Source organism: Ceratotherium simum, chromosome 11, assembly GCF_057802395.1.
Source record: "Ceratotherium simum simum isolate JZ-2026a chromosome 11, ASM5780239v1, whole genome shotgun sequence".
In the NCBI taxonomy this organism is placed as follows: domain Eukaryota; kingdom Metazoa; phylum Chordata; class Mammalia; order Perissodactyla; family Rhinocerotidae; genus Ceratotherium; species Ceratotherium simum.
In genome coordinates this window covers 35,483,778-35,503,823 of record NC_141910.1, presented here as the reverse complement: position 1 = coordinate 35,503,823, position 20,046 = coordinate 35,483,778, and the positions used below count along the sequence as shown (strand labels likewise).

The 20,046-nt window shown below is 35.3% G+C and overlaps 1 protein-coding gene across 2 annotated transcripts in view; it reads right to left on the bottom strand.

The window, feature by feature from the left end:
* Positions 1-20,046, bottom strand: part of FBXO11 (F-box protein 11) — a 92,855-nt gene that overhangs the window by 9,456 nt on the left and 63,353 nt on the right. The window contains exons 2-13 of one of the 2 annotated variants that reach the window (XM_004436668.3): positions 16,710-16,837; positions 16,484-16,565; positions 15,923-16,067; positions 14,231-14,360; positions 13,201-13,284; positions 12,739-12,871; positions 11,511-11,617; positions 11,314-11,425; positions 11,111-11,217; positions 10,896-11,033; positions 1,555-1,772; positions 519-604 (exon numbers count right to left, since the gene is read on the bottom strand). In XM_004436668.3, coding sequence (XP_004436725.1) covers positions 519-604; positions 1,555-1,772; positions 10,896-11,033; positions 11,111-11,217; positions 11,314-11,425; positions 11,511-11,617; positions 12,739-12,871; positions 13,201-13,284; positions 14,231-14,360; positions 15,923-16,067; positions 16,484-16,565; positions 16,710-16,837 — 1,470 coding nt within the window. The remainder of the gene's footprint in view (positions 1-518; positions 605-1,554; positions 1,773-10,895; positions 11,034-11,110; positions 11,218-11,313; positions 11,426-11,510; positions 11,618-12,738; positions 12,872-13,200; positions 13,285-14,230; positions 14,361-15,922; positions 16,068-16,483; positions 16,566-16,709; positions 16,838-20,046) is intronic. The other variant, XM_014792303.2, reaches the window with a different exon arrangement.

Genomic DNA, 20,046 nt, shown 5'->3' with positions numbered 1-20,046 from the left:
TGAATACTATATGACTTAATTCAGTTAAGGTGCTCAGAGCAGTGCCTGGCACTGAGTATGCTTTTATGTAAGTATTCTCTAGTTAAGCGTTAGCAAAAGGGAAAGTCCAGGAACATATCAGTGTCTAGCACATAGATATCTAATAATTGTTCGCTGAATTAATACCTCAAAAGTTTTAATGAGGAATAAGTAGTTTCGCTTTATAGTTAGTCCCAAAGTGTATTAAACTATACCAAAGAAATAATTTATTAATTGTTAAACAATGGAGTGAGTCTAAGGAAGCTGTACTCTTTGAGACCAGAGTTTTATTTATATCTTCATTCCATTCTGACACAGTGCCTGGTACACAGTAGGTACTCAGTAAATGTTTGTTAAGTGAATAATCACAGAATAATCTTTATTGAGAATTTAAAGAAATTGGATCAGTTCTACTTGGATGGTTTCAAAGTGGTCCATTTTGCTAATGTCAGAAAACAGGCCAAGCTCTAAAATTTTACAGAACAAAACCACATGCTTACCATAAATGTCATTTCCTTCAATAAGGCCTCGTCCATCACCAAAGATGTAAACTCCCCCTTGATTTCCATTAAATATAGAATTCCCCCTATAATTACATGAAATAATAAAAAATAAGCATCTATTCAGCAAAGCTTGTTTTAAACAATTAATTGTAAGGCCACTCACAGTCACGTAACCTTGGAAAATTACTTAACTTCTGTGGACCTCAGTTTCCTAATCTGTAAAATGAAGGACTCAGACCCGATGATTTCTAAATTTCCTTCTAGTTCTTTCTAAGACTTAAAGCTTTGGAAAAGCCACTTCGAATTTGAGACAAAAATTCCCCTCAAAACAGCTAACACATTCAAAAGGACTTTTTTTTTTTTTTACCTGATCTAGAAATATTTGCTGAATATTAACAAGATGGAAATCCCATAATCTACTTTCATATAGCCAGTGGAAAATAAACTTTGACTATTAAAAATAATTCATGGTCTTTGATTAAATCATAACAGCTCTGTTCTCTAGTCTTCAATGCCTTGAATACTAGATCTGGTTGTTTCCTTACTGTAGCCAGAGGGAGTGGTAGGAACTACTAAAAGAAAAGTGACAGCTTCAAGTTTTGACTTTTTATTATTCTTGGTCTCTCTGGGCATAAATCTTTGAGTAATTAGTTTCCTGAGTTATTCTATCTGCTGACTCTCAAAAAAAAAAAAAGAGGACAAGGTCATTCAGGTTCCAAGGGAGATTCACAGCCCTATTTACTCATCTGTAATGCAGTTTGATGAATTTAAAATAAAAATCATAGCATTTGCAATTGTTCATAAAATAATATCATGCATGGCTTAGGTCACTAATAAAAAACAAACAGAACACCCAAAAATAAATGCAATATCTATGCTCATTCAGATGCACAGACTTTTACTAGGAAAATCTATTTCACGGTAGTCAGGTGTCTAGGAAAAACATTAAGAGTGAAAGCTAAGTATCTTGACTTTTCTTATAACAAAACATAAAGTGAAAAAGTAATTTCCACCCATAATTATATATAAATACCTTATTGTTGGGTCACTATTTGAGGTAATCCATACACCTGCAAAATTGTTTGCATAGATTTTGTTCTCTATGAATTGTCCTCTTCCTTTCTCATGGACATATATTCCTCCAGTCTGCCCATGATGAATTTCACATCGAACCACTGTGGGGTTAGCATAGGCTTTTACTTCAAAGCCTGCTATCCTGTTCCTGTGTATGTTGCAACTTTCAAAGTAACCCTGAAAAATAAAGAAATTAAACCTGTAGGTAAGGCTACTTTCCAAAAAGCAATGACATTAAAAAAACCTTTTTAGTATATACCTCAAAATTAAGTATCAAAAATGTTCGACAGTAAGAATGAAACACAGATAGATATACAATAAATTTAAAATGATAAACATGGAAGGAAACAGGTTTATGTGTTTTAGTAAAACAGAGAACTGCAAATCCTCTAATTAGTCTGAGTACATTCAAAGCCAGGAAAGAAAAATAGGGAAAGATTTATTCAATAAATACAAATATATATCCTTCACCAAAAGACTTATAAGTATTAAAGAAAATAAACCCTCGTAGCCTTAAACATGTCCCAAGAAATCAACTTCTAAAAAGTTGACCTAAGGACAAAATCAGAGACTACTTGACAAAGACATACAAAATAATGTTCATCTTAGCACAATAACAGGGAACTGGCTAAAGAGAATGTTTTTGAAGACTTATGCTTATGCTGTACAGCTATCACGTTAAATGAAAAGAACAGTATATACTTCAAAATAGTATACGTTAAGTATGATCTCAATTTTATTTAAAGAAAACTTGAAGGAAGAAACAAAAATATGACAGTGTGATTATCTGAGTAATGGTACTATGGATGATTTTTGTATCCTTTATACTTCTCTGAATTTAAATTTTCTATAAGGGACATGCTTTACTTATTTTATAATGAGAATAAAAGTTACTGTAATACTGATATCCTAAGTTCTAAGACTCAATCAAGACCGAATATTAAGAGAAAAAAAATAAGAAACATACAAGATAACACTTCTAAAGCCATTTCATCCCCCTTTAACTGAATGTGCTCTCCTCTCTTCAAATACCCTTTAGCACTAAGTATTTTCTTATGCTACTTCCATGTACTACCTTGTACTACTATTTCTATATTTGTCATATCCATTTCTACCTGATCGAAAGCTCCCAAAGAGAAAGGAAAATACCAACCAACTTCTGGAGCATCTATACAAGACTTCACACATAGCAAGCATTCAAGTAGGATTTGATGAACTTTTTGCTAAATCTAGTAGAAGTTAAAAACAGAATGTAATTCTGAATACTCTAGTACATTACATAATTAACTCCTTAAGAAAATGGACCTCAAAAACAACATTGAGAAGTAGTTTTCAGGTTTCATTTTCCACAAATAAAGTGCAAATTATCTATAACTTATATTTCTACATTTGGATTATAATCTTATTATTTTTTTTTTGAGGAAGATTGGCCCTGAGTTAACATCTGTTGTCAATCTTCCTCTTTTTTCTTTTTTCTCACCAAAGCCCCAGTATATCCTAGTTGTAGGTCCTTCTAGTTCTTCTACGTGGGACACTGCCTCAGCATGGCTTGATGAGCGGTGAGTAGGTCCACGCCCCAGACCCGGGCTGGTGAACTCTGGACCGCTGAAGTGGAACACGCAAACCTAACTGCTACGCCACCGGGCCGGCCACATCTTATTCTTTTTTTAAAAAAACTGAGGATTACATCAAAAATACCTTCTTTAAATATAAAAAAGTTTTTTCTTCTTCGATTTTATACCAAATAAAAATGAATGTACACTGGGTGTATACACAGACTGTTATGACAAAGCTCAAAGAAACAAAAACAAATTTAAAAAGAGGCTAGACTAAAAGAATGTCAGATTGGTACGAGTCAACATTTCTGATGTTATCATCATTGAGAAGGGAGTTCAATTAGTCTCTTAGTCTCTTTCTGCCAGGAGTTGAATGACATATCTGATTGTTAAACTCAGGAAAGAATGAACTGGGTATGCTCAATTCAGCTTCACCCTTTTCCTCATAGAAGTGAGCTGCCCTTAGGGAGTATGCCTTCTGCTACTACTCCACAAACACTGCCAGTGACTAAGTTGGTGAACCTATTTAATTTGGGGGTTGGTTCTCATTCTAAGCTGTATCCTCCAACTCAACCTTTCAGAATAATAAAGGTGATATTTCAGCCTCCTCATGCTACTTCATGGCTGTATTTCTTAATTTATTCAGACTGTGGCAGGGAAAGGTGTGCTCTTTATTGGGCTTCTAGGAAGATTCCATATAAGCCACTGTCATGTCCTGGTTATACTAGTTAAGCGTAAAGCAGTGCAAGTATATTTTGCTATATATTGACTAAACATTATTCAAATACAAGGATGCTCTTTCTCTGTTTTCTTTGGGTTTTGGTTTTGCACAGTTAAAAGAGAGTCAATCAGATTTACAAGTTTATTAAGGGAAACAGCAGCTCCCTCTCCTCATTTTCCCTTATCCAGAGGCCCCCACTTTCAATTCTTTTATATCTCATTCTTTTGATCTACCTCCGTATTTTTAAGTAAAGATTCGTATTGCTATATCTTGAGTTTACAGTTTTAGATATTACCTACTGACTTCCTACTATGGAATATGAGAATTTAGCTTTCCTATCTTTCTATGCCCTATTACACACATTCACATGCTGTATCCTTCCAATGTAGTTATATCACAATTTTGGTTAGATTAGTGTGTTATTCCGAGCTGACTCATAAAGTATAACTACATATTCTTTGCTGCACAACTTTTTGTTTTCCCTGAAGTATTTATCTTGTTCTTCTCCTTTGCTTAGATCTCTAGTGATAATTCTAGCTTAAACTTGCTACCAGTTGTTTAAATCACTTCTTACTATATTTACATTCACATTAGGTTTACCGATTTATCTTCCTAAATAAAGGATTTTATAAACTGCTCTAATCTGGACTGGATGCCCTGCTCGTAGCGTAGGCGCGTGGTCATTTACCATATTGTAATTTAGATTAAGGGTTAAAAACATCCCCTAGTCCCATCAAAGACAGAGTTTGTAATCTGTACCTTTTGTTTTAGGGTAACTTTAGATAAAAGAAAAGAACAAAAGAAATTTTTTCCTTCATGTTCTTAAAACCAGAAGCCTCTAACATTGCTTTAATTGTGATTCTATTACATTCAAAAAGCACAATGATTGACTGTGACATAGTTTTATAATTTTACAAGGAAACCTAACTCTTATTGTTATTGGTAAACGGTTCAGTTAAGGTAATTTTGCTTTAAAATACATTTTAGGGGACGGCCCTGTGGCGCAGTGGTTAAGTGCATGCGCTCTGCTGCTGGCAGCCCGGGTTTGGATTCCAGGCGTGTACCGTTGGAACGCTTATCAAGCCATGCTGTGGTGGCGTCCCATAAAAAGTAGAGGAAGATGGGCACGGATGTTAGCTCAGGGCCAGTTTTCCTCAGCAAAAAGAGGAGGATTGGCATGGATGTTAGCTCAGGGCTGATCTTCCACACACACACACACACACACACACACACTAAATAAATAAATATTATAAAATACATTTTAATGGAACGCATCTGTTTTGTTAAGAGATGCCTTTAGTGCAAAATACTTTAATAATACAGAAACGTAAGTTAAATTTAGACAGAATTCTACTTTGCCTTTTAAGATGCAAACCACAAAAGCTCCAACATATATATATAAAACTCTAAAGGCACGGACATCTTACTGGACAACCCCATATTATAAAATGATTTATTTTCGTGCCAGAAAATACCAGATTGCTAAGAGGCTCTTCCATATTTAAAATAAAACCTTTATGTTAACTTCTCGGCACAAGCATTTCTAAATCTCTGCTATCCATGTTACTGTAAATCTTTGAAAATTATTCTATCAAGTTAAAAACTTAACACTGATGATAAAAATAAAAGGTGAGATTAAGTATTTTTTCATTTTAAGTTTTTTGAAGTGAAAAAATCTTTATTAAATATGACAGACACAAAAGGCATTTAAGAGTTTCTCTTAAAACTTTCCAAATAAAAGACTCGTAAGTTTTTCTTGTTACCTCCTCGTTAACTGCCTAAAAGAATTCAGATAACACCACCTGTCTCAGGAAGTGTATCACCTTAGCATACATGAACTAGGTGGTAGACAGGGAGGAACCTAGAAAAAGCCTGTTTGTTGGGCTCCCCTCTGTGTTGTTCTGTTTCTTTGTGGCCAAACACTAGTACTCCAAATGTTTGCTCCTTTTCACCTACTTGGACATGCCTTCCTTCCCTTTGAAGTCTCTGACTCTCCCCACTCCCCAACATCATTTTTTGTCTTTAGCTAAGGATCATACTAAAGATGAGGGCCTTCAGCCATTATGGTGAGTTACTCAGTTTTCCTGGGTTTCTCCCATGTATACATGTTAAACTTTTGTTTTTCTCCTGTTAATCTGTCTCATGTCAATTTAATTCTTAGACCAGGCAGAAGAACCTAGAAAGGTAGAGGAAAACTTCTTCCTCCTCTACAGTACTTACATAAACCCAGATGGTATAGCCTACTACACACCTAGGCTATATGGTACTAACCTTATGGGACCACTGTCATATATGTGGTCTGTCATTGACCAAAATGTCATTATATGGTACATGACTATACTGTGAAATCTGGATAAGGAAGAGTAGGGTGCTGAGAGCTAACAAATGTTACCTTAGACCTTCAGCAAGGTAGTTACTCCCAAGTAACTGTAGGTTCTAATAAGCCTAGCCAATGATCTTCTACTAAAGTGATAAGATCTAGTGGCAGGAACAGAGCATCAAAGCAGAAAGAAATACTCCCACAGCAATATTCTCATAGAAATAACTCAGGCACAAGAAGTAAATCTGAAGAAGAAAACACACTGATATGCAATTTCTGTCTAAAATTTGTTTCCTATCTAAGGGAGACTATCCAAAGTAAAGTGAAATGAAAGAAGAGAAACAGATTTCAACATAGAGAATCTGTCATCTGTCAAGAGTTAAATTCATAAATTTAAAATAAATGTCTCGGGCCGGCCCTTTGGCTTAGCGGTTAAGTGTATGCATTCCGCTACTGGCGGCCTGGGGTTCAGATCCCGGGCGCACACCGACGCACCACTTCTCCGGCCGTGCTGAGGCAGCGTCCCACATACAGCAACTACAACGTGCAACTATGACATACAACTATTTACCGGGGCTTTGGGGGAAACAAAAGGAGGAAGATTGGCAATAGATGTTAGCTCAGAGCCGGTCTTCCTCACCAAAAAGAGGAGGATTAGAATGGATGTTAGCTCAGGGCTGATCTTCCTCACAAAAAAATAAATAAAATAAAATAAATGTCTCAAAAATTTTACAGCAATTTGGCACTGCTATGACATTTTAATTTTATTTAAAAAAAAAAACCACTGCAATAGATTGAATATTAAACAAACAAAAAAATATAAATGGGGAACTGTGAATGTTAATAGAAAAATTATTTTTAGGAGTGAGATTGGCATTGTGGTTATATGTAGGAAAGAAAAAAGAATCCCCATCTTTTAAAGATACATGCTGAAATATTTATTGATGAAATGATGTCCAGGATTTGCTTCAAAATAATCCAGAGAGTAAAGAATAAATGAGGAGGTATAGATGAAACAAAATTGGCCATGAGTTGATAGTTGCTGAAGATGGAGGATGGGTACATGGGGATTCATTATACTATTCTCTCCACTTTTATGTATATTAGGAAGATTCCATAAAACAAAAATACATTAAAAAATTAGAGATAAAAACCATACCAGAAACAAAACAGAAAAAGAGAGAAAACTATGGAGACATAGGAAGGGACACAGATTTGAGAAAAATCACACAAAACTTAAAGGAAAACAACACAGCAACATAAATAATAGAGATGATAGCCAAGTTACTAAAGAAAGGAACATATGCAACTGAAAAATAGTAAGATAACACAACATTAACAACAACAAAAATCTACAGATGGATACTGAAGTAGAAAAGCAAATCACCACCAGAAAGAAAAAAAACCCACAATGATTTCAGACTTCTCAGCCACACTCAATGCTAGAAATATAAAAATGACTACAGAATCCTGAGAGAAAGAAAGTATCATCAAAACTGTCTACTCAGGGCGCCTATCCCATGGCCTAGTGGTTAAGTTTAGCACTGTGCGCTTCAGCGGCCCAGGCTCAGTTCCTGGGTGCGGACCTATACCCCTTGTTGGCAGCCATGCTGTGGCGGCAACCCACATACAGAATAGAGGAAGACTGGAACGGATGTTAGCTCAGGGCAAATCTTCCTCAAGAAAAAATAAAATAAAATAAAAAAACTGTATATTCAGTTAGGTTAAAAGGTAACAGGTAGGCATTCTCAAGTGGCAAGAATTCAAGCTACAATACCTATAAACCCTTCTTTAAAAAAAAAAATTGCTAGATGACTAAACTCAACCATACCAAGAATGAAACAAAATAAAAAAACTTAGGAATGGAGAAACTGTGATAAAAGGACTAAAGGTAAATAAATATAGAGTAAATATAGACCACTAACTGCAGGAATGTAAATGTTATAAACCTTTACAAAGGAAAAAAAAGAATATAAATGATGGGGTGAAGATAGGTCAAAATATAAAGCATGTTTATTCCTCATTTTTCATAGGGGAGTTCATACCTTATTCTAAAGTTTAAACATGTAGTCAACAAACTCTAGAGTCATACCCTTTGAAATCCTAGAATTGTCTTTTATATTGGGAATGTAGTATTTTTCCAAAAAAATTAATTTCTTTAAAAAAGAAAGAGCAGAAAATCTTTTATGATTCATTCTTACAAATACAGGAATTTAAATGCAAAGTATTTAGTCATAGACAAGGAAAAGGAAAGAAAATTTCAGAGAACAAACAATAAATATGAATATATTTAGACATAGAGGACATAAAGGAACTAGTTTTAAATGTTTATTCTGATATTCTTTGAAGTTCTATAGAAAACAAAATCAAATTTTAAAAAGGTTATCCTTAGTGATGGCAGCCCATGATTGGTAGGATGACAACGCAAAGAAGACAAGCCAAAAGAATATTTGGAATGGAAGAACATTCTACCAAAGGATTTTAAAGAATTGTGTCACAATACTAAAACAGAAGATAAGCCCAAGATATGCTTTATTTCCATCCTTCCCTTACAAATTCATAATACTTTACAAATCTCTTCATTAATCCTTAATGGGAATATCTATCTATAGTGTTGCCTAGAGTTGTTTTTTATTTAAAGTTCAAATTTATAAACCCAAATCTATAAAAAATTAACTGTATCGGGGTGTGTGATGAGGAGTAAATTATGATGATGAACTTTAGTAAGCGACCATCACCATAGGTCTTTTAAAAATGAGGAAATGTACTCAGGTTAAAATTATCTCGGCACCTCAAATCATTTGTGAATGAGACCAGAGGCATGCATAAATATGATACTTAAATTGTATGTAACTCTGGGGCAATGTCTAAAGGCAACATAGGCAAAGAAATACTAACAGAGAATAGTTCCATTACAAAATGCGAGTTCCATTTAGGAACTGTAGCCAATAACAACCCTCTAAGGGAGGACAAATTCTCAAGACTCATATATTTTGACATCCTCCATACCTCTGCCCAGACTTCTCAATTCCCATGATCTCCTACACCCTTCCCCACTCTTTGGGAAAAAAAGCTACAACTTGCAACAAAATGTCAATTTCTTTATTCCAGCTGGAGAAGGGCAAGTGGTCATCTTCACTCTTCTTTCTTACCTATAGGCCCAAGCTATAGCCTGAGTTGTAAGTGAATGTTTTTCTCAGGTTACAGTTGCCCCAGGAATATGATGAACTGGATGGTCTGAAACTACTGAGGTCTAATCAGAACTTGATAAAAGGGTACTTCCTCAGGGTCTAGTTCAGTTTTAAAAAAGAGTTCTGCATTAGGGTTTTAGGCACCAACAATGAAAACAAAAAAACTCCTTTGCTAATCAACAATTTGTATATGTGAATCCAATGGTCGTAAGTTGCTTGATTAATTTATCATATAACAGCAATAAAACTTCACCATAACCCCCATCTGCCACCATGTCACCACATCCTCTCCTATCTCTGACTCCTTAACAAAAAATGTTGCCAATCGGTACTAGGACTTGAAAATTACCTCAACGAGAATTAGACATTAAATGAAAAGAATAGCTAAATATACACCCAAAAACATTATTTTGAAATGTGGCCTAAGAGAACTCAAAAAATCATGTCTCTAGAAAAACTGTATAAAACGACATAGTAGTATTTAATAATTTTATTTGTTTATTTTTTCCCCCAAAGCCCCAGTAGATAGTTGTATGTCATAGTTGCACATCCTTCTAGTTGCTGTGAGACGCGGCCTCAGCATGGTGGGAGAAGCGGTGCGTCGGTGTGCACTCAGGATCCGAACCCGGGCCGCCAGCAGCAGAGTGCGCGGACTTAACCACTAAGCCACGGGGCCAGCCCGACATGGTAGTATTTAAAACATAATAGCATCCACAAAGATGCTTAATTAACTGCTGCATAACAGATTTATTTATTTATTTTTAATTAATTAATTTATTTATTTTTGTAAGGAAGATCAGCCCTGACATCCATGCCAATCCTCCTCTGTTTTGCTGAGGAAGACTGGCCCTGGGCTAACATCTGCGCCCATCTTCCTCCACTTTATATGGGAGGCCGCCACAGCATGGCCTGACAAGCAGTGCATTGGTGCGCGCCTGGGATCCGAACCTGGGCTGCCAGCAGCAGAGTGTGCGCACTTAACCACTACCCCATGGGGCCAGCCCCTGCATAACAGTTTTAGAAGTGATATTTTATTATCACTCTATTATTAAAGTTTTGCCAGTTAAAAAAATTCTAAGAGGAATAAAATGGAAGTCAAGCTAATGATGAAACCATTATTTCTCAAAGTGTAGTCTACAAACAATCTGCATTAAACTCACTTACAGTACTTATTAAAAACGAATATGTTGGGCCCCATCCTTGAAAATTCTGATTTATTATATCTGAGTGATTTTTACACACACTTAGATTTGAGAAATACTGGATTAGACAATACTCGTCTCAAAGATCACATCAATTCCCTAAGGATTCCATCTTTTCTACATGTGTATAATGTTAGATCCATGAATTAATAGAATGAACATTGCGTACTGATTTTAAAATATAATGCTGAAATCTCTTTAAATCTATACTCTTCAATTCAGGCAGTTTGGTGATGAGAAAAATGCTGAAATCTATTTGAAATTTAACTGATACAAAGGCAGTTTTTCTATTAAGAATAAATGTTCTTACCATGCCATGATCAAATGTGAACACACCAACGTCACGTCCATGATGAATATGATTCCGTCTAATAATTGGGTTTCCATGATTTTTAACCCAAATCCCAGCTAAAGCATTATTGGAAATTTCATTATCCTCATATATTCCCTATAATAATCAGAAATAAACATTAGTAGAGCTTTAAAAAAAATTAAAAAAGAAAAAAATCCATAAAATTTAAATACCTGGGCATGATCTGTTATATAAAGTCCAACATTTTCACAGTCGCTGATGTTACAGTGCTTGATGGTGGGACATGCTCCTTGACCACTAACACATACTGCAGAGCCAACTGTAAAAGAAAAAAAACAAAAAACTTTTATTTAAAAATCTATTGGGCAACAACACGGTGACTCATTTTATAATAAAACATAAAGGAAACACTAACCTGTACATGTACTTCGGATGATACAGTGATCAATAATAGGGCTACAATTTACTGTAATCTCTAAGCAGTGGTGTGCATTGTGGTGTTGAGCAGATTTGTCATCAGGGTTAAACTGAAAAGTAGAAATTTTGATTGAAATAAACCACCAGTGCCTTAAGGATTTCAACATATATATTTTAAATCTTAAAATTTCTTACCCTTATTGTCATATATCCAACATAAGCATCCTCAGAACCTTCCATAAAGACGAAGGTTGAATCTCTAGTGTTTTCAATTATAACTTTGTCTGCTACTTTTCCAGGTGCTGTGGAGAAGATATTTTAAAGCATATTACCTTTATCAGACAGATGAAATGCAAGTAAAAAATTACTTTTTTAATCAGTAAAAATACTCTGCCATAAAACTAGTAACACAATAGAACCCGTCTATTTTTAAGTTGGGTACTTTTTTTTGGAGGGGAAATTTTAAAAAACATTAGTATTGAGTAGATAGGACTAACATTCATTTTATCAGATAACTATGTTTCACTGGCCTTTACTACAAGCAGTCACATTTAATGTGGATATTATTTGAATACTATTATACTTATATCCATGTATAATCAAACTTCCAATAAGATTCAACTACAAAGAGTATTTAGTACCAAATGCAATGGCATATTAAAAAATGGTTTCTGGTGGAAACAAAATCACCAGTAGCAGCACCAGAAAAAGAGCCTCAGGGAGAGGAAAGAAAAAGAGGACAATGACTAGGGAGAGAAAGAGAGAAACCTCTTTATCTGAACTGATTTCCAATACTGGCCTTGATTTGGAAAATAATGAAAATCACTAGGCAAACATTTTCTATACCCTCCTCTGCCTTTTCTTTGTGGTGAAAACGGGGAAGGGAAGCAGAAGGGGCAGTAAATGCAAACTTCATTAGCAAGTAATAATTACTAGCTGTCTTAAAATAGTCTCTGTGCTGTATCCTTAAAAAAATCAGAGATAGCACAAATCTTCAAATGACTGATCAGTGCTCAACAAATATTACATTACTTTTATTCTTAGAAACTTGAGCATAAAAATAGCTTTGAAATAGTACAATATTTAAAAAGTATATTTGTTTCATTGAAAATACAGCAATGAAAACATTAGCATCTTTATTTTCAAATAAAAGATAACACAATATTTTTTTTCCTTAACGAACAAAGTACTGACATCAAGAAATATATACATGTAAAAGAAAAGAAATAGATACATCTATGATTTCTGAACTCTCATGTATCCATTTTCATCATGTAAAATATGCAAGATATTTAATTCCTATTCTTTCCTACCATTAACGTATCATCAAAGTTCACCTGGACTTTTAAAAGTCACTAGCATTTTAAAAACCCATCATGTAAATAAAATGTTAAAATTCTAATGACAATGCATTTCAAAATACCTGCACCAATCATGGTGATTGGAGATTCAATATATATCCATTCATCAGTATATATTCCAGAATGAACAAAGATAAGTCCATCAAAATGAGCTTCTTGTACCCCACCAAGGGCATCTTCAATTGTATCATAATACTAGAAAAAAATAAAAGTGTCAGTGCAGAACTAAAAGACTTTTTTTTTTGAGGAAGATTGGCCCTGTGCTAACATCTGTTGCCAATCTTTCTCTTTTTTCTCCCCAATGCCCCAGTACACAGTTCTGTATCATAGTTGTAGAGTTGTAGTTCTTCTAAGTGGGAGGCCACCTCAGCACGGCTCGATGAGCGGTGAGTAGGTCTGCGCCCAGGATCTGAACCAGCGAACCACAGGCCGCCAAAGCGGAATGTGCAAACTTAACCACTATGCCACCAGGCCGGCCCAAGATTACTATTTTAAGTCTTATAAAAATGCAAACAACAACATACCAACATATTTTCTCTTCCTTTGTATCTTGCAGGGTTACTGTAGAAATGCTCAGCAAATCCTGGCTTTACATGTGCACCTTTATACTAAAATGTCAAAATAAATAAACAAACAAATAAATAAATAAAACAAACACTGACTACTTTTTTTTTTTCTTTTTTTGCTGAGGAAGATTCACCCTGGGCTAACATCTGTGCCAATTTTCCTTTTTCGTAAGTGGGTCGCCGCCAGAGCATGGCTGCCGATGGGTGGTGTAGGTCTGCACCAGGGAACCAAATCCGGGCTGACAAAGTGGAGTGTGCCGAACTACTAGGCCACAGGGCTGACCCCCAAACACTGACTACTTATATAAATATTATATTCTAAATTAATTTAGTACTGTATGAACATTTTTTATTAAATATCAAAAACAATTATCAAATATCATATTCCAACTAATTTTCTGTTGCATAGCACAATGTAAAATCTGCAACAGTTTGTGGATTCAGTAATATCCAGTAAGAAAGGACAAGGTTTCTCAATCTCAGCACTACTGATATTTTGGGACAGATAATTCTTTGTTGTGGGGGCTGTCCTGTCTAGTGAAGGATGTTTAGTAGCATCCCTGGCCTGTACCCACTGTATACCGGCAGCACACTCTTCTCCAGTTGTGACAACCAAAAATGTCTCCAGACATTGCCAAATGTCTGCTGTGGAGCAAAATCAGCCCCAGTTGAGAAGCACTCATAAAGGACCATATGAAAATTAAGCTAAATGTGAAACTCCAAAACAACCACTGAACACTAATAATTGAAATAAAAGTTCAAACAGACCCACAGAAAGTATAACTGCTTTGAGGCTACTGATGCTTACTCCCGCTGTTTAAATTATTAATAGATATGTCAGTAGTGAAAAGAATTATTAAATTTTTTGATGGCTGGCAAATATTCATTGGCTTGAAACCTATTCTTGAGCTTAAATTAATTTCTTAAAAAATAACTTTTATTTACAAATATATAATATAACTCAATATTTTCTATTTATACTTCATACCAACTGCTGGAAACTCTCTTTCCAAGGATTTGGATGTTCATATTCTTCTGGATTAATCTGGTAGAATTTGCCAGGTTCAGGATGCATCATAGGGCGGGTATATTCAAATACTTCCATGTATAATCGTTTCCTGAAGGGGGAAAGGAATTAAAGATTTCTTCATAAAATGCCCTTTAAACAACTATACAAATTATTTGAGGCCTCAAAAACTTACAAGAATTGCAAAGAACGGAATTTCAAATATAAAAATCTAGTTTTTAGCAAAAACAATATAACTGCATATGAAAATAGTCTACCCAAAAGAATAAAAAATCTCAATTCTTCAAAATTTGACTGTTCAGTCAGGGGGAAAAAAAGCCACCCTTATTACAAAAGCCTCATAGAGTTATTATTTAAGAAAATGATTTTCAATAAAATACTTTCAACTTAACTCTTCTTCTACCTTTAGTTCCTTTACATCCTACCAAGAACCATCAACTCCTAGAAATGGAGTGATAGTAACTATTATCACTTCCTGTACAAAGCAAAATGTTTCTTATTCTGCTCTTCATTCTCTTTTTCCTTTCTAAAACAAATATAATTTTTTTTCTTAAATTTAAGGTGTCCTTATTTTTTATTTTTATTTTTTGTGAGGAATACCAGCCCTGAGCTAACATCCAATGCCAATCCTCCTCTTTTTTGCTGAGGAAGACTGGCCCTGGGCTAACATCCATGCAGATCTTCCTCTACTTTATATGGGATGCTGCCACAGCATGGCTTAACAAGCAGTGCGTTGGTGCGCGTCTGGGATCCCAACCGGCGAACCCTGGGCCGCCGCAGCGCAGCGCGCATACTTAACCACTTGTGCCACTGGGCTGGCCCCCTAAGGTGCCCTTACTTTTAGCATCATAGAAGTAATACATACAGCTGCTGTAAAGTACAGAAAAGTATAAAGAAAAGAGATAATCTATACTTTCAGTATATTCATTAACAGTTTACTATATTTCCTTCCTTTTCATCTACATAGTTTCATTACAGTTCTAATTATACAGCTTATAAAATTCTGTGTTCTCCTCTTTTCAGAAATTTTTTTAACATAGCATTTTCCCATGTTCTTAAAAGCTCTGTAAAAATCAGTTAATGATTATATCACAACCCTGCAAGAAGACATTACATTGCTTACTTAGTCCACTCCTTTACTGCTGGACATTAGATTATTTTTAATTTCCCCCCACTATTAACTATGCTATTATGAGAAATCTGTACATAAGGCCAAAAAATTTTCAGAAGTGGAACTGCTGGGTCAATGGGCTTGCATATTTTAAGGTTCATGAATACAACTGTCAACATTTTCCAAAAGTGATGCACAAAATTTACATTTTCACTAAACTATAAGATTAAATTAATTAGCTGTTTCAAATTAGACTTAGTTGTTTCTAAAAAGCAAATAAAAAACATTTCCCACAATCACTCAGCTGCTATTAACTGATAAAAAGTACTTTATTGTCTTATAAATACCACCTGGACTGACAACTCACATTTATGATAAACAGATAACTTGGAAGTTATAAGCATTCTAATTTTGTTCTGACTATTTAACTGTAACTAACAACTCACTTTAACTTCCCTACCATCTTTAGCATTTTCAGCAGTAAATAATATATATATTATATATATTGATATACATATAATAAGAAATAAATTTTCACTTACCATAAAATTGGATCATTAGCAAGCTCACTGAAGCGTTTACACACACAAGCTGCTCTACACAGATCCTGCTCCAGCAAGTAAGAGAAGATTTTTAGAACCACTTCATCTGGCAGTTTCTCCTGAAGATATTGTTCAGCAGGTGCTGCTATAAAGAGATTAACAAACAGAATATAAACAATCTATCATGCTAGCAACAACTTTCTTAAAAAGAGTATAATTTTTCATTTTATCTGAGGAATAACTTTTTTTGATGATAATCATTTTATAAGCATTTTGCTTTCATAGATGACAAACATTTATCTTCTTTTATCTTGACTTAACAGGTATTCTTTCTTTATGTACCATTTCAGAAACTGGTTAAAATAAATATATAAAAAGTATTTCTATACAAGAATTAAAGTCAAAGAGGGAGAGGTCAGGGTTCTCATGTTTATTCTACCATAATCACCTTCTCAATCCTAAATGTAACACTTAAACTACATTTAATTTAATTTTTTGGTATCAAAGAAAATTAAAAAAAATTTTTCTGACCCTATTTCTTAGTTTTCCCATAGGGAATACCTGATAGATCTTGTGATTTTCCAGATACTCTTGCACGTTTTGCACGATGACCAAAGTTCTCTGTAGTTGAAGTTGAGGCACCCTTCAAAAACAAAACGAAAACGAATTAAGCAAATATTTTTGCCATACATAATCATTACTTCTAAAAAATTATGACATTCCCTTTTATGTTTGTTTCATAACAATTCTTTCATTACAAAAAGAAAAGCAGTTACATTTAACTTACCTCCATACTGCTCTTCGTAGGACACGCTGTTCTTTTCGGCAAAAGAGTTTTTCTACGAAGTTGGTATGGACTATTTTGTGCACCAGGACCTGATTCTTCTGCAACCATATCTGCAGGTGCATCATCATCTGTTATAAACAAAAGCAATAAGAAAAATGACACCTATTTTTTAAAAAAAGCTCTATGGATGCAGTAAACTTTTTAAAAACTTCATATATTTTTTTGGGAGGTAGGGGGGAGATACAACTTTTATATAAAATTCCAGCCAACTGGATAACCATCTGAAAGAAATGTTGGATTTCTACTTGGAAATAAATTCCAAAACAGACCAATACCAAAAAAAAAAAAAAGGAATAGAATCACTAGGAGAAAACAAAGAAGATTATTTCTTACAATGTTAAAGTGGAGAAGCTCTTTCAAGGTATGACACAAAACATGGAAGGCATTTAAAAAAAAGGTAAGGAGGATGTTCACCTTTTAGGGTGAGAAGGGTAGCCTGGCAAGTGGTGTCAGAGTCAAAGCGGGGAGAGGAGGGTGTCCATGGAGAGGGACAACTCAGTATAGGGTATCAGATACCAGGTAGAATGAGAAGAGCATCCATGCAGAGGGTAGTCTGGCATAGGGTGTTGGAGCTCCCGTAAGACAGAAGTCTGCATGGGGAGAAGGTGGCCTGGAACAGAGAGTAAGAGCCAGAGCAGGGAGAGAAAGACATCGCACTGGAGAGGGTATGCTGGAACTGGAAGACTGGTTACATACAATAGAGGGATTGATCAAATAATTAAATAGAATAATGGAAGTCAAGTGTCTGTCAGAGAAGAGAGTTAAAATATAAAAAGAGAAAGCCAGAATACACTCTATGGTGTTAGACTGGAATTAGAGGTATCAATGTGAAAGCATGGTTTTTAGTAGATAGACAGATACAGAAATAAATATAGAAGTAAATGTTTGAATGCGTGTGGATATGTGTGTGTATATTCCCTAGTTCTAGCCACTGACAAAGACTGGAAGCAGTGACACTCCAATAGCAATGAGCATGACTAGCATTAGGATCTTAGCTTCTGAATAACATTTTCTTTACACACACACACACACACACACACACACACACCTTTTTTTGGTGAGGAAGATGGGCCCTGAGCTACCTGTGCCCATCTGCCTCTATTTTTCTGTATGTAGGACCCCGCCACAGCATGGCTTGATGAGTGGTGTACGTCCGCGCCCGGGATCTGAACCCACGAACCTGGGCCGCTGAAGTGGAGCGTGCCGAACTTAACCACTACGCCACTGGGCCGGCCCTGTATAACATTTTCTATAAAAGGAATAAAGGCTCCTTGGAGCAATGGCTGATTCCAGGTCAGGGGAAATATAAGATGAGCCTGGAATAGCTTGTGGCAGAAACAAGAAAGTGCTCAAGAGAATGATGAGTACATGGACAAAAGCACACAGAAATCAACCTGAGTGATGAGCCTGAGTGATAACCTACTAGCACAAGTATGTTGGAGCATGAAAACTCATAAGGTAGCAAAGGGATTATAACCCACTGAACGGACAGCAACCCATAAATTCATACTGCTATAAACAAATGAATGAATAAATTGCAAGTTTGATAAGGAATGGGATAAGTAAAGTACCTCCCCCACAAAATACTTATTAAGTAGACAGGGAAAAAGAGTAACTTTATAGTAGCAGTGCCAATCAGACACTGCCTTAATCAAGTGATCAAAGTGAACATCATCGTTAATAGGACAAATTGAAACTGTGTGCCACCTAATGCACGACAAGATCACCGCATTACTTCTATGATACTGCTGACAAAGATGCATAACCTAAATCTAATTATGAGGAAACATCAGCTAAACCTGAATTTGTTCTAATTTGTTTTAAATTATCCTCAAAATTGTCAGTCACGAAAGTCAAAGAAAGTTTGAGGAATCGTTCCAGACTGAAGGACGCTGGGATTGAAGGAGATTGAAGAGATATGGCAACTAAAGCAAGTGTGATTCTGAACTGGATCCTTTTGTTAAAAAGTTGCTATTACGACAATAAGTGAAACTTGAATGGGTGGGGGTCTGAAGATTAGAAGACAGCAATTTGTCAATGTTAACTTTCTGATCTTAATAGCTGTAGTATAGTTATTTAGGAGAATGTCCTTGTTTGTAGGAAATACACATTAAAGTATTAGGAGGTAATAGGACAACAGGTTGGCAACTTATTCTTGAAGGTTCGGGAAAAAAAATACTTCTTTGTACTGTACTTCTAACTTTTCTAAGTTTGGATTGTTTAAAAAAGAACTAATAAATTTGAGTAATACATACAAATTTACAAATTCTACTTGGAAAATGAACACTGTAAACACAGTGAAAAGAAACAACACAATTAGGAAAAAATATTTGCAACACATGTCACAAAAAGGTAATTTCCTTATCATATCTGAGTGCCTACAAATCAATATGGAAAAGATCAACAATTCAATAGAAAATTGGGCCAAGGACATGAACAGACAATTCAGAATTAAGGAAAAACAAACCAAATGCTAATAAAAACAATAAGATAAATATTTTTTGTGTGTGAGGAAGATCAGCCCCGAGCTAACATCTGATGCCAATCCTCCCCTTTTTGCCAAGGAAGATTGGCCCTGGGCTAACATCCGTGCCCCTCTTCCTCTACTTTATATGGGACGCCGCCACAGCATGGCTTGGGCTAACATCTGTGCCCATCTTCCTCCACTTTATATGGGATGCCGCCACAGCATGGCTTGACAAGCGGTGTGTCAGTGGGCGCCCGGGGTTCCGAACCTGCGAACCCTCAGGCAGCTGAAGCGAAGTGCACCCACTTAACCACTGTGCCACCGGGCCAGCCCCACAATAAGATTTATATTTTTTTATGTAGCAAATTATCAAAGATCAAAAAGTAAGATCACATACTAATATCATCAGAGGATAATCTGAGAGAAAAAAAGTTCTTAATTGCTCTAACGAGAGCGATTTGGCAATAGCTGTTATTAGCAATTCCGTATCTGGGAATTGATTCTGCAGCTATATTCACATACATGGGCAAAGCAGTATCTACCAAGATATTCATTGCAGTACTCTTTATAATACTGCAGGGTAACAATCAAAATGTTCACCAATAAGGATTCGTTAAACTATGGTATAGCTATACAATAGCTACTATGTAGTCATTACAAAATATAAAGCAGTTGTATATAGACTCATAAGGAACTATCTCCAACGTAAGTATTAAAAACCAAAAGATACAGAACAATGTGTTTAGTGTATGTGTACGTGTTTTAAGGTTATACATACATATGCTTATATATGCATATTAAGCTCCATGA